Consider the following 15765-nt stretch of genomic DNA (forward strand, 5'->3'; position numbering starts at 1 on the left):
CGGGCAACGGAGAGCGGGAGGGGGGGGCAGGTGCGGGAACGGGCACAGGGAGAGCGGGGGGGGTCGGGAACATGATAAAAACAATTATTAAATAAAAAATGCTGCTTACCTGATCAGCGGCCTCGCTGAAAATGAGGAAAACATGGCGAGACGAAAAAAAAAAAATAGCACACGCCCACCGCCGCAATGACGTCATTGCAGAGGCGGAGAGCGGAAAAAATCGCGGGAACGCCCCCGAATCTGGTCCGGCCTTGACGGACAGATCCGGCACCCAATGGCTAGCCTCCATTTATGGAGCTAACCAATGGGAGCCGGGGGACGGTCCCGAAGTCCTTATTGTAAACAAAGGATTTCGCCTGCGCCGAAAAGCTGCGCAGAGCGCAGCCTTCGGCAGGCGAAACCCAAAAAGCCAAATCTGGCAACGTCACCAAACTTGTGAGAAACTTCACAACAAAACTTCACAACAAAACAAGCAATGGCCGTTTGAAGCTTTGACGGTAAGTAAGGGGATGATTTAGGGATCTGTTATAGTCTCAAGAGCGTGTTGTCAGTTCACTTCCACCAAAACAAACCTATTATTTTATAGGGGTATTTCTAAAGCAGGGAGCGGCAGTCGAGCCCCTCACATAGAACAGGGAGTGTGAGCCGACATGCAACCTTACAGGCAGCTTGCCAAGACGTTTACATTCCATTCTCCCTCAACCAGGAGTACTGTGAAAGCGAGCCCCGTCACAAAACCCATGTCCATGAAGAACAAGACCCTGCTTAGCAGACTGCCCGCAACGCAGAAGCTTGTCGATCTATGTTCATGAGCCAAGAGCAAAGGAGCAGAAAGGCCCTATGCCCCATAGCCTCAGGATCAGCCAAGGGCCGAGTGCAGCCACTCCAAGGGGCCGATCCACAGTATCATTTATGAGCACAGTGGGCACAGTACTACAGACCTCCTAAGAGAACTCTTACGTTCCCGTACATGCCTTTGTGAATAGGCGCATGCCCTATTAGTAAAATAGAAGAGAGGGCCCAATCCTTTCAAATTGTACGAACAGCATATAGATATTGCAATTTAATTCCCAATTTAGACGATTTTGGAGCAATTCACAATGACCGGGCTGCAGGTGCTCTCTTGTACGTACTCATACACACGTGCGACTCACCCTCCTACACACGTGCGACTCACCCTCCTAGATACGGGCCTACTGACCGCGATAAGACTGAGGAGCCATTTGTCAAAGTGTGTGACCCTTGCCAATTCACTAGTTCACTAGGACAAAATCGGAACGCCAAGAGGCAATACCGTGAGCAGTGCGCGCTACAAAATAAAAAAAAACACACACACACACAAGACCCCGCCCTCGTTCATGGTTGGGACTGTGCCACAAGTACATGCAGCTACAGTTGCTTGCAGCAAAGCAAGCAGAGCTTCGGAGTTCCCGTAATTACACCCATTATTACAAAGCGCTCAAGCAGAACGTTTGCCCCGCTCCTCTCCCCCTCTGCACGATGAGATTATGTGACGGGTGGGGCGGGCAGGGGGTTAGTTAGGTAGAAACTTGTAAATCCACAAGAGAATAGGCGAGGTGTGTCCCTGGCCCAGGCAAACTGTGGCCCCGCATTCCTGGTGGGGATAAGCCCGCAGGCCCAGTGGGAGGCGTTGCGTCCTGCAAACACCTCACAATGGCCCCCGGGGCTGGCTCACTGGCAGCGCGGGGATTTGGGGAGCCGGCAACATTACTTTGTGTCCGAGGGGGATTCAATTTGCTCTCATTTGCACTCCCTGCTCAATTTCCGTAATCACTCTTTTAAATACCAATGCGGGACAGACAAAGTTAACCCATTAACAGCTTTAACAGACGCCTAACGCCGCGTTTAAATGAGAATGGGGGCAAACAAGAAAAGGAGGAGAAATTATGATTCCTCCAGCTTTTTATAAACTTGCAAATTACTCCACTGTGGCATTAGCCTTTCCACAAACTGCTTTGCACTTAGATGCTTGGTTAGCAAAAGTTTTAGGATGCAAGCCTGACGCTGCACTGAGCTGCATGCACAAAAAATAGGTACAGAAGACGTGCGGTATTTAAAGGGCTGTGCAAAAGTCTCAGTTGTAAAATTTTAACATAAACAAACATTATAAAAAGAAAATTATCCCAAAAGTGAATTAACATTTTCACCCACGATCTCTCATCAATAATGTCGCAAGGGCAGAATTATTATCTGTAATATGCATGTCATATTTTACAAGGCGTTCCAATCCATGCATACAGAAGCCCTGTAACACAAAGATTATCATAACTCAAGTTAATGTTCCTCATTTTATCGACAGTGTGAAAGGCTTCGTGGCCTTGCCGGATTCGAACCAGTAAAAGCTGTGTTACACCGACCTTGGCCGCAGAGGTATTAGCCCGCTGAGCTACCGCTCCAGCGTACAGACGTTATACATTGTTTAATAACACCGTTCTGTCTCCGGGTCGTGAACTACTGGTTTGGTGTATATGTGTGCGAGATGTGCTCACAGAAAGGAACATGAATGCACACACTGCATGGATTAAACTAACTGCTACTGAAAGGAGAGCGCCATAATAGGACTCTTGTGACATTTAAAAAGAAAACTTAAACGCACAAACCTTTCTATTAAAAAAAATGTCCAGCTAGGTCAAAGTCCGAATACAAATGCAGTATCAGGAAATACGTCTGGTGACTATAAATTGTCAATTGACGCAGTGGGGAGAGTTAGGACTTCCTGAAACGATCAAACGGCGTGATCTGGGGCATATCTGTCCCTCCCTGGGTACAGGTAGCTAGCAATATCAGGTCTGACGATTGATTCCAAAGTAATTAAGTTTAATATCTCCAAATTGTTTCCTATAAGAAGCTTCCGAAGGTGGCACAAGGGCGCGGAAGAGTGCATTGTTGGGGATCTTAACCTGGGATAAAACCGAACTTTATAGCCCCAGGCAAAGCAGAGGGAGTATTTATGTTATATTTAATATCAAAGTCAAGCCGCTTTGACTGCGTGCAGCAAAAGTACCTGCGCACAACTCGAAACTTGCATTTCCACACGCACACCCCAACCACTTTCAAAGGCAATGCGGTGGGGATTATGTACTAGGGCTACGACTACATCCCAGCCATCTGTAGACCACCGTTTCCTCAAGGAAGACAGGCTGCTGCATGACACCCAAAGGCAGGGCGTTAGATGGCTGCACATTCTGCTCTAAACATTGCATGCTAATTCGAGTACATGGGAGAAGCACAGTATGCAAGCGAGCCTTAGCTCCACGCAGAGGCGATGCGGCTTGAAGGCAAAGGCCTGCATACGACGAAAGCACATTTCGCATCTGTACCTGTCTGGCACATTCTAAGTAACGCATTTGCCGTATTTTCAATTTGTGTTCTAAACTAGCTCATCTACTTTACTCCCCAATCACTATTACTTAACGGGTAGATTTTAAAGGCTCTTAACTTATTTTAACACAATGAATGGTTCAAGCAAGTCTTCATCCCTCATCTGTCCGCAAATTAGATTGTGCATGCACGTCCTCGCGGATGTACACACGGTATTAATAAAAAACACGCACGCGGTGTACTTAATAGCACAGTCTCGAGGACACTAGGAATATATTTTTCATACCATCATGGAAACAGCGTGCACACACGAGACAGTATAAGGCTTTTAACGAGAGGAAACTTTACTCTGCAGACAAATGTTACAATTATTATTCTTGTAAACTTGGAGGAACATAATGTGCACACAGATCTGCGGGCCCTCTGCTTTTTTTAAATGTTTTTCAAAAATATTAAGTAACTCTCAGCATCGCAACCCCAAGCTGCCTCCGAAACAATGCCCTTTTTGTCTTCCTCCCCCCTCCCCGTAAAACTATTTTACTTGGCCGGGAGGCTAGGAACCAACCCAGAACAAAATTGGGCACAGATGTGAAAGCTTTCTTGCCCGCCCCCCAGCAACGAGCTGAAAAAGAAACTTTCAGATTTCACTTAAAAACAAAAAATCCATTCATGGTTGAATTTAGGGTCCACCCCCTTCAGCACCCCCTACTCCACCCACCAAACTCCACCTCAATGCAACATGATTTCCAAAACCATCCACAGTGTGCGAACGAGTCAAAAAGCTTAGATTTAGGAAAACACACAACTATCAATCAATTCGAAACGCCAGTGAAATCGTATACAAAATAAACAGCAGGGCATTTGTCAAACGTATTTTGTCTCCAGAAGACTCTAGTAAGCGTCAGACTTCAAGGTGTTTTAAATCAGAAAAGTTTGAGGAACTTTGTAATGCAGAACATCAGATGGTTTTCACCCCTCCTTCCTGCCATGTCTTTTCAAATCACAAAATGTCACATTTCTCAGTAACTGGGTGGAGGAAAAGGAATGACGCAGATCGGGTTACAAGAGCTGAGGGGAAAAAAACAACAGTCCCGAACAAAAGACTCCAGAGGCCAATGCCAGAAAAGATGGCGGTGAGCGAAGGAAGCGGGGAAGCTAACCACTTCCCCGAGGCTGCAATTCAATGCAAAAGAGACTGAATTCATGGGCGAGGGTGGGGCGCGGGGTGCTGCGAAGGAAGCGGGGAAGCTAACCACTTCCCCGAGGCTGCAATTCAATGCAAAAGAGACTGAATTCAGGGGCGAGGGTGGGGCGCGGGGTGCTGCTTACCTGATCAGCGGCCTCGCTGAAAATGAGGAAAACATGGCGAGACGGAAAAAAAAATAGCCCACGCCCACCGCCGCAATGACGACATTGCAGAGGCGGAGAGCGGAAAAAATCGCGGGAACGCCCCCGAATCTGGTCCGGCCTTGACGGACAGATCCGGCACCCAATGGCTAGCCTCCATTTATGGAGCTAACCAATGGGAGCCGGGGGACGGTCCCGAAGTCCTTATTGTAAACAAAGGATTTCGCCTGCGCCGAAAAGCTGCGCAGAGCGCAGCCTTCGGCAGGCGAAACCCAAAAAGGATTCCAGTTTCCAAGCAAGATCAATAATCAATAAGAATGAATCCAGTTCCCAGGCCTGATCAATAATAAAAAGGATTCCAGTTTCCAAGCAAGATCAATAACCAATAAGAATGAATCCAGTTCCCAGGCCTGATCAAATCACCAAAAGCTCATGTGTGCCAAGGGCTCTTGCTGGTAATGTCTTTCTCACAGTGTCCTTGGATGGAAAACGTTCACTTGAGGTAGGTTCTCATGGTCAAACTTCACTGTGGGAAGGTTCTTAGGCCAAAGTTCCCTTGTAGCGTAATAAGTGTGCCTCTCATAGAAATGATGCTCCCAGCGTAGGAAGTGCGGCTGCCCAGGCGCTGCTGGTAATGCTAAAAAATGCCCCAGTGTCAATTACCAAGTAATTATGCCCCCGTGGGCCGGTCAGTGAAGGACGGTTCCCAGCCAAGCACAAAGCTCACACTCCAGGTACCCGGCCAACCCGCACCCCGCCCCCTCGCAGCAGCCTGGTTGCACTGAGGCGTTACATGGGGTGGTGGTTGCGTGCGCGGGTGCAAGGCTCCTCGGGCTCAGCAGGCGCTGCACGGGTGGAGGTCACGGCCACACAGCGCTCCTTTAGCACAGCGCTTAACAGTGCCTCCAAGTCCGGGGCAACGACGGAGCCTCCTGCCGCACAGTGCTTCGCTACTCAGCGCTACGCAGCGCGCTCCGGTCCCAGTGGCGGTGACCTCAGGGCCAGTTTCAGTCGGCTTGCACCAGAAGCAGAGGCAATCACAGAGCCCTCGGGAGCATCACGGGGCAAGCAGTGCTGAGGGGAGGCACAGCGTTGCAGGACAAATCTTAAGAGTGTTGTTGCTGTTCCAAAGGGCAGTCTTTAAAAAGCTGTGGTCCAAGGACAGGTAGTTTCCTTTAGCTTAACAAGCATTTGCAATGCAATAGGTCTCGCATTAGGAAAGTTTGAGCTATTGGTATTGTAAATGACACATTTTTTATTTATGTGTTGGTTTTGAAAATAGCGAAATGAATAGCTTTGTCATTTACAATGCCAATAGTTATAACTTTCGCAAATGTGACACCTATAGCATTTGTAATGCAATATGTGTTGTATTTACATGACTTAGATGTATTGTTAATACACATAACAATGGCTTTTATTTTTTTTATAATTAATACTTAAAAAAAAGTTATTGTATTTTATAATGGCACTAGCGTAAGTTTTTGTAATTAACTTTTGTGAAGATTATGTTCAGTGTATTTTATTGAGACGAAAACCCAAGAACAGAAGTGAAATATTAACATCTTTTTGTGGGCTTGAAAAAAGTACAGACGGACAGGAGGACGGTGTTGCAGCTGCTGAGATGGGGTTCAGGAGCATAGGGTGTGGTGTAACAGGACAGTGGGGGGATGGTGGGGTTTGGGGGGATGTGAGGCTTAGGTTCGGAGCTGCCGTCTTTGGAGGGGGTGGGGTTGGGTTTGGGTCTAGGTGTGGTTTATCGTCCTGGGGCTCATGTGGAAGGGTGCAAGGGGGGACGACACCATGTTTAGGCAGCCTGGGGAGGAGGCAGCGAGGAGTTTTCATTGCTGAGTTAGGGGGAGCGCTGCATTTCTGCTGTTTTGCCACTGGAGGTTCGTGGTTAGGATGGAGGAGACGGATTGGGGGTTGGGACGGAGGCGCACCTGGGTGTGCGGTGGGGGAGGGGCAATAAGTTGGACAGCTGGGGAGGGGATAGCAAGGGGTCTGGCGGCAGGACGGATGGGGAGGCGATGCTGTAGACAGAGGGGACCGTTGCGGCAGGGGGGGGAGGGGGTAGTCATCATGCCAATGCCTTTATCCTTCAGAGGCCAGTTGGGTACAGTGTCTCCGGGCACTCGAGAGACATGCAGGCGCTGTCTGGGAGGGGTGAAGGGGGTATTGCAAGGGAGGATGTGGGGAGGGCTGAGGGTGATGGGTGCAGGTATTGCCGAGCAGATTGTCACCTTCAGAGGTGGCATGGATGGAGTGACCTGGGTTAACCGGGCAGAGGGTGTGCGGTTTCACGGGGCGGAGGGGTGTGGGGCTCCAATTTGGATGAGTGAGGGAGTGTCGCAATGCTCGGGAGCAAGGGGGGGGGACCTGTAAGGTGATTGTGTCCCGGACAGCGGGAGGTTGAATGGCGGTATAGGAATGCTGGCTGGGGGGGGGGGGGTTGTCGGGGAGCACGTAGGGGTGGAAGAAGCAGGTAACAGTGGGCAGGGTCTCAGTGGAGGGGACGAGCCTTCTGGGATAGGCTGGTAAATCAAAATAGCAAACACTTACAAGCTGACTAGGGTTAGAAGGTGGAAAAAGCGCGCCAGGGGCAGCAATTTACGTAGCTGAGGTAGAGATAGCAAAGGGTCTGATTACAGGGTAAAGGAGGGAGGGGACTGGGTTGGGGGGGATGAGGTCGTCCAGGAGAAGGACTGTCTCAGATAAAGATATCTGGGCGTGCGGTAGTTATTAAGGAGCTTTTATCGGGGGTCAATGGGTGGGGCAGAATCAAGACAAGAACCGCATGTGGGGGAAGCAAGGTGGGGTCAGGGAGCCTGAAGCAAGAGGGAGGGTACAGTGGAAGTCAGGCGGAGGAGCGGCAGCCTTTGAAGTCTGATGCGAGGCACAGACAAATGGGGCAGTGGGGAAGAGCCTATCGGGGAGAGCACTCCGAAGTGAACTCGAGCGGCCATATGGAGAGGGAGGGGGTGGGATGCCTGGTGAGTTTAATGCCCGTGGCAACAGAGGGAGAGCGCGGCGCGCGCGCACAAAGTCTCTGGGAGCAAATGGAAGCTCTTAAAACAAGCTTGGAGAATATGTAGGAGCGAGAATTGATTAGCATAATATGATTATGTCACAGGGGGCGATGGCACACAAAATTTTACATTAATGGCAAGAGAAGGAGGGGCATCAATGAAATGATTAAATCAAGGCAAGTTTAAAATACCGTCAAAGATGTAATAAAAGTAAACTTACTGCTTACAAAAATAGAGGAGAAACATAACCTGAGTAAATGTTGGCCTGGGCAAGGGTGCTGCTCATCAGGGACGGTACTACCATTGGTACAGCTGGGGCAGTGGCACCAGGGTCCAGAGCCCTGAGGAGCTAACCCAAACCCAGATAATTGCTGTTTTACAACACGAACAGCAGTCAAAGGGGTGTTGTTTGCCTGTCTTGTATCAGGGGGCATGGCATCCTCGCCACACTACTGCCGCCGAGGTGCCGCCTGGACTCTGGTGCATGTCACTGCATATGATTCACTTATGGCAGTTGTTATTGAAGGTCGCCAAAGTTCATGTTTAAAAACATTTTCTCAGATGTCCATGTAGAGGCAAATTGTGTTATCTTAAAGTGAAACAAAGCATTCAGAAGTAACAGATATGATCCAGGGCATTGCTGGAGCCACGTGTTAGGCCGAGTCTCTCTCACCGGGAGCAGACTGGTTGCAGTGTGCAGGGGCCGCGGCAGAGAAGTTATACTGTCCTCCCTTCCCCGCCACCCTCGGTCGAGCTGCATCAGTTCCGACAACTCAAGCCCCTTGTCCTGAGCGACAGCTGCCCATGACGTCGAGCCTGGAAACGTCCCGAAAGAGCACGTTTACCAAAAGTCATAGCCCACTCTGATTGGTTGTAATATTAGCCTTTACACTGAGTAATGAGCCCTTCTGCCTGCCAACATGCTGTATTCAGTTTCATTGCGACTGTATTTCAAGGGTTCTTTGTGTGTTGCAATGACTTTCTCGGCGTGACAGCTGATTCTTAGCCCAGTTTACGTGATTCTCATGCACAATGCGTTAGGCTTGGTCTCTGCAAAATTATTTCTAACTGCTCGTGGTCAGTAAACATATCTACCATGTTTGTGTGTTTCAACGTATTCACGGTATGTGTAACAGAAACAATGACCCTCGAAAAAGGAGAGCGACTCAGTGGGGAGCCTTTTGGTTAGCGGTACTGGTGGGAAACGGGAGCCGAGGGCCAGCCAACCGAGCAAATCGCAAGCTTTAATCTGCGTACTAAACTAGCATACATACCGGGCTTTGAATAGTGGTGACCTATGACCCGGCAGCATTGTAGTGGACTGGCTTGGATCATTTTAAGGAAGGCTGTCTTTGTGGCAATGCTAACTTCGGTTCTCGTCGCTTGAAAGACACTTGCACGTTTTATGTTATTTACAGTACGGGTGGTACTTCAAGCCCCACTGTGTGTTTTGTGGAGTACGAAGATGTTTTCGGAGCATCACTGATGAGAGGCTAAACTGCGGAGCTAAAGGCAACGCCGCTTAATGATCTGCCACAGTCACGTGATCGCTGGGTTTTCTCTGTGATCATTAACAGCTGCTTATCAGACAAAGGCACCGCTGACGAGCTTTTGAAAACACCAACAAGGGAAACATTGAAAGAAACATCGCTGCGATCCCTACCACCGTTCACATGCATTGGAGGGATGAGATTCTTTTTCTTTTTTCATATATTTATATTCGGGAAGACTACAAAGAAATATAGCATTTGTGAAAAGTAGACATGAAAATCGTTAGGCCGTAGATCAGGTATTTACAAACAAAAAAGGGACACTGCTCGGTGCTGTTGGTTAAAACAAACAAGCTCTCGGCATTGCGTGGCGGGAGGGGGCGGGGGGAACGTCGAGTCGGAACAAAAAACAAGTGAAAGCGGGATGTAAGTAGGGGGGAGGAGAAGTCTGGGCAGGCAGGATGACTCAGGGGAGGGGGCGGAGCGGGGCAGAGCGGCATGTGGGTGTGAAGAAGCCGGGCCTTTGAAGTGAAGCTAAGCTTCACTTCAAAGGTGTCGGAGGAATGCGGGCGGCTGTGCACGCGCTTTTAAGCTCAATGCACATGCGCATTGAGCTTAAAAGTCACGGGCACTGCAAGGAATCGCCACGATTCCTTGCAAGTTAGATAAAGAGTCGATGAGCCCCTATAGTCTCGCTTGCTCGATGCGCATGCGCATCGACAGGCGAGACCTAAAAAGGGTGCAGTCCCCAAAAGGCAATCTTCAAAAGGTTGAAGACTCTTTAAAATGTTGTTCAAAGAAAAGTAGTTCCTTTGGGATGTTGTGGAGACACTCTGGTGGTGATGTTGCAGTCTCCCATGCAGAGCAGGATCAGCAGACAGTAGGGCAGCTCAGCAGGTTGTGGGGCAGCAGTTCCTTGGAGCAGTCAGCCTCCTTCCCAGTGGCAATCCTCTTGCGCAGCAGTCGTCACTCCAGCAGGGATTCTTCCAGGTCCAGCAGTGTAACAAGAATGTGAGGCCAGGACCCTCCCTTATATATCTTTTTAGTCTAGGCTAGAAAGTGGTGGAAGTCTCTGGAAGGGTCTGGGGGGCAGGGGCTTCTGGAAGAGTCCAGGGAGTTCTGGTATGTTCCCTGCCTTCCCTGACCTAGCTGTCATAGTGACGAGAGACAGGCCGTTAAGGCTACAGTGGGCAGCCCATCACAGCTCATCCCAGGGAAGAAGGTGTGAATCACCACTCCCACCTCCCAACCCAGGCAGGCTATCAGTATGCAGAGGGGAGGGGGGAGTCTGCAGCCTAATCTAAGTGTAGGCAGGAAAAAGTCCCCTTTATAAAAGTGGGATCCCTAGCGTAGTAATGCCCAAACCCTATATATCATTGGAAAGGGTTCCCCGCCCGCGTCCAACAAGACCAAACATGATAGACTTATTAGGTCCCTGTCAGAAGTTAGTCCATAAGGGGAGGTTCCCAATGTTAGCCTATGGAGGATTAAGCCTTACTGCGGTAGCAGTGGCTTGTGGCTCATATGCCAGCCTCACAAGGTTTTAGGGGAGAGCACCTGCACCTCAGCACTGTTTAGCAGTGGTGAGGCGCCCAGAGTCCTAAGTCCAACAAAATATAGGATAAAAATGGGAGGCAAAAAGGGCAAAAATGTAGGGGAGACCACCCTAAGGCTGACAGGTCTAACACAGTGTGAGTAAAGGCTCGGTGGCGGCGTCAGAAGGCGTTGTCGGTGAGACCAGGGTCACGGTGCGGGGTTGTGGCGGTGCCCTCTGCAGTGCCTTCAGGACACGGAGTCGGCAGCGGCGTCGTAGACATCGTCGAGTTGCTTTTCTTCTGTTGCAGCACAAAACACACAGTCCCCAGTGCTGAGGGCAGAAGAGCTTGAAGTCTGTGCTGTTCCTGGTACTTCTTGAACCGGGGCAAGCTCTACCTCAAGCCCTTGAAGAAACTCACAAAAGTAGCTTGCAGAAAGTTCAGTCCAGTCCTTTCACTGCCCGAAGACAGAAGCAGCAACTGCAGGCCAACACAGCAACAAAGCAAAGTGGTAGTCCCTCCTCACAGCTTCTCCAGCTCTTCTTCTTGGCAGTCTGTTTGGTCCAAAAGAGTTCTAAAGTTCAGGGGTCTGGGTCCCGATATTTATATATTAAAATCCTTTGATCTCTTAGGCAGAGAGTGTCTGTGCCCAGCCAGAACCAGTTCTGCCGTCTCTGGTGTGATTTCCTGGGAGGAGGTGGAGACAGCATTGTCAGAGGCAGAGCAGGCCCTTTGAGGTGCAAGGACATCTCCTTCCTCTTTCCGCATTGCAGCCCAGATCTATTCAGCCCTTTCCTGACCCTACCTAGACTATCTGGAGCCACTCCTGCTCCCCAGCCTTCTGTCATCCAAAACCCAGACAGGCAATCCACATCCCAGCAGAGGCACATGGGATGACTGAGCAAGAAAATACCTACTTTCTAAAAGTGGTATTTTCAAACACAGAATGTAAAAATCACCCTCACTAAAAGATGCATCTTTAGATTCTGAGTTCAAGCATACTAAACTTTATTTTCCGACCTAGTTCCCAGGGCCAGTTATGTTTATAAGATGTTATGAACAAACTTTCCATTCTGTCCTATGGGGAACAGGTAGCCTTGCAATAGTGAAAAACGAAATGGGCTGTAATTCACTATCACGACATGCCACACACACCAGGGCATGTCCTACCTTTCACATACACTACACCCTGCCCACAGAGGTATCTTGGGCCTACCTTAGGGGTGACTGACATGTAGAAAAGGAAAGGTTTTAGGGCATGGCAAGACAGTGCACTCGCCAAGTCGACATGGCAGTTACAAACTGCGTGCAGACTCTGCAATGGAAGGTCTGAGTTACCTTTTTAGGGCTACTCACATGGGTGGCACAATCAGTGCTGCAGGCCCACTAGTAGCATTTGATTTACAGGCCCTGGCACACTCAGTGCACTTTACTAGGGACTAACAAGTAAATCAAAACACCCAATCCTGGAAACACCAATCCGTAACACAATTTACCCAGAGAGCATATGCACTGTAGCACTAATTAGCAGTGGTAAAGTGCCCAGAGTCCTAAAACCAACACAAACAAGTCAGGAAAAAATAAGAGGAAGAAGCAATAAGTTTGGGGATAACCCTGCAAAAAGGGCCATTTCCAACACCTGGAAATACAGGACTTTTTACTAGGTCCTCAAAAACCACATCATAAGCACTTGCTGTATGCAAAATACAATGAAGTGTGGAAGGTTTCACAGCAGGAGGCTGTTGAGAGACTGTGCGAAATTGACAGGGCAAATTTAGAAAGGACTCTGGTAATAGTTGCTAATGGTATGAATATACTTTCCACTAGGATATACTCCTTAGGTAACATTGTATCATCTGTTACTGACATCATACAGCGTGGCATGTCTTATTTTTAATATGGGTAGTCACAGTTTAGGGATATCATGTAACTGAATTGGACTGCATACACTTCATGCTGGCCGCATTCCATGGAGACACCTTAGTGCTACAAGGTTGTTTTTATCTTACAATCTTACAAAACAGCAAACTAGCATGGCTAGGAAGGACGCAACATACACTATGGTACACATTGAGAAGTTAGAGAAAATACCATTCTCTGTAGCAGAAATACCTTCAGTGGATTTTATAGTCCACAGGTTTATTTCTCTGCTAATTTTGACTTTTCACTTCCAAAACTGCTTACAACAGCACAAAATGGGCAGATATGAAGCACTAGGAGAAGGGTATGCGCATGAGTCATAGATCTAACCATTCAAATATCACTATAGGAATGACAGCACTGATGTTTTTCTTAGCGGGCTGACTGTGAGAGGACTTTAGGGCATTCCTGAGCGTGCAGAGAAATTTTGCTTCATGGCGCACGCAATGCAAATTTGCAAATGCAAATTTGCCAAGGTATCTGAAGGGTTCTCCAGCCACTGTGATCCGTGCAGCTTTCAGATTACTCAATAATTGGAGTTATTTGATGTTGAACGATCAGGGTTGCTGTGGCATAAACCTGAGGGTTATATACTGTAAAGTTCCTAGGGCAACTTCAATACATGTTTAAAGATACATAATGATATTATAATCAAGGGAAGAGACCATCACTCAATATTAGAAAAATACAAATATATGTTTTATTTAAATACTCTCTTCAATGATTATGCATGTGAATGTGGTATGTTTGTAGACTGTTTTGATGATTTCTCTGTTATTAATATCAAAATATTGCATACTCAGCAGACTGGACTATGGTAACGCACTCTACGCCAGAATCAACAAAACCCTGCTACACAAGCTCCAAACCATCACGAACACCGCACCAAGACTCGTCCTCGGAGCTCCAAGACATGAGCACACGACCCAGCACCTACGAGACCTCCACTGGCTCCCCATCGAGAAGAGAATAACCGTCAAGCTACTCAACCCCATGCCTACAAAACCCTCCACAACATCGGACCCAAATACCTCAACGAAAGAGTCTCCTTTCACGTACCCAAAAAGAACCTTCGCTCCACCGACCTCGCCCTGGCAGAGACCCCACGCATCCGCAGAACCAGAGCAGTTGGAAGAGCCTTCTCCTACGTCGCAGCAAAGACCTTGAACGAGCTCCCAGTCGACATAAGACGCTCCCCCACTATGCACACCTTCAGGAAGAGCCTCAAGACCTGGCTCTTCGACTGATCTGGAGCTTCATCCCCCACCACCACCACCACCCCAAGCACCTTGAGACCCTCACGGGTGAGTAGCGCTCTTAAAAAACCCCTGATTGATTGAACATTCAATCCCAAAATATTCCATACACGCAAGCAGAAATTCCACAGGCTTATTCTCTGAGCAGCCAGCACCATACACACACTGCCCCTTTACAAATGAACAAAACAATAAGTGAAACCTAAACAAAACAAGATGAGGTAGGTAACACTTTATGTGACACATTTCAATAAACAGAACAAAATTAAGTTTGGCAGGGAAAGCATCCTCAGTGTAATATAAAGCAAGTGCATTTTTAGGTAGCACTTTATGTCTCGTGCTCTGGCTCTCTGCTGATCAGTCAGCAGATGCATGATGAACTGACAACAAGGCGTGGTGCTCATTCACAGGCCCACTCATCTCTCTCATTCCCACCTCCAAGTGATTCAGAACTGGAATCTAAATTTGATTGGCCACGCATTCATAAGTATAAAAATCAGAAGCAAATGAACTGCCATCATCAGACGGTGGTTCAGGGTCAGCATAAACTGAAATTCTTCTTCAATTCCATATAACTCTTTTGTCCACTCTCACAGCACCATTGGCTTTCTTAATGACTTTCACAGGCTTAGACTTATTCCCCACCAAACCAACGCTTTGTTGTGGCTCTGATTACCCAATGGACCAGCTCATGAACAGTACTCTTACCATGCTTCAAATATCGGGGAAAACTGTTTTTCCTTAAGCCACCAAGTAGCTAGGAAAGATCCCAATTTAAATCCTCTTAGCAGTTCAAATGGTGAAACCCCTGTCACGGAATTAGGAGTGACTCTAAATGAAAGATGGGTTGCCTGTAAGGCCTTTCTCCAATCAAACCCTCCAATGCCTCCTTGATAATGTGATTGAAACGTTCTGCTTGCTCATTATCCTCAGGATGTCCCATAGATATCAGCTTATGCTGGGAGGGGGAGGGGCATACCTCTTGAGTTAAGCCAGAAATTTGGTGCTAATGAACTGTGCTCCATTGTCAGAAAATATACACTCACAACAGAAAATATCCTCAAACGTGCTAATCACCACATCAGAAGTCATACTCTCAACCCCGCCCAACTTCGGGCAACTTGGTATAATAGTCTATAAGGAAAATGGCATGTGACTCATTACCCGGTGGTGTAAAGGTTAAACATAGCACGTGCAACTCTTACTTACCTTGAGACGACACTGCCTCAGAGTCTGGGTCTGAAGAGCACATTTGGGGAAGGACAGTAACCCCCGGGAAAATGGAATATGTGTCTGGAAGTGAGCCAGTCCAATCTGAAGAAACTGGGACAAATGTCTTGCTGCCATCCCTCACCCAACTACACCCCACTACATGGAAGGCACAATAATGATCCTTTAGAAGTCCCTACACGGTCACAAAGCTGTGCACATTTCAGGGCGGTTTGTACCTAGAATTGTATTCTTGGGAAATTGCACAACCGTGGCAGACGATCCCTTTGAAACGCTAAATAAAATATACCAAGTATTAGTGATCGTAGAAAGAGTAGGCAGCAGTAAAGTAAATGTCCACCCTAAGACTGTGAGGTCTTTACAGCTTTAGACAATCACTGAATCTGAAAAGTAAGTGAGAGGCCAGAGGGACTGTCACTGTAAGACTGACAGATCTCAGGTGAAAGGCTGGCAGGCATGAGAGAACTACCTCAGACGCCTTGATCCCTATGTCTGAGAGCACTGTCGCTGATAGTCTGACCAGAGTGAATGCTCAGCTCAGTCTGTCAGAAGCTTATGCCTCAGAGTGATTGAGTTGAATCTGTCACCATGAGTTGAATCTGTCACCATGAGTTGA

General features: G+C 48.0%; 1 protein-coding gene across 1 annotated transcript in view; it reads right to left on the bottom strand.

The window, feature by feature from the left end:
- NUBPL (NUBP iron-sulfur cluster assembly factor, mitochondrial) overlaps positions 1 to 15560 on the bottom strand; it is a 91583-nt gene extending 76023 nt beyond the window's left edge. The window contains exon 1 of the mRNA XM_078659391.1: positions 15129 to 15560. Within this exon, the coding sequence (XP_078515517.1) occupies positions 15129 to 15266 (138 nt within the window). The 5' untranslated portion in view covers positions 15267 to 15560. The remainder of the gene's footprint in view (positions 1 to 15128) is intronic.
- Positions 15561 to 15765: the final 205 nt, after the last annotated feature.

This window comes from Lissotriton helveticus, chromosome 9 (genome assembly GCF_964261635.1).
Source record: "Lissotriton helveticus chromosome 9, aLisHel1.1, whole genome shotgun sequence".
In the NCBI taxonomy this organism is placed as follows: domain Eukaryota; kingdom Metazoa; phylum Chordata; class Amphibia; order Caudata; family Salamandridae; genus Lissotriton; species Lissotriton helveticus.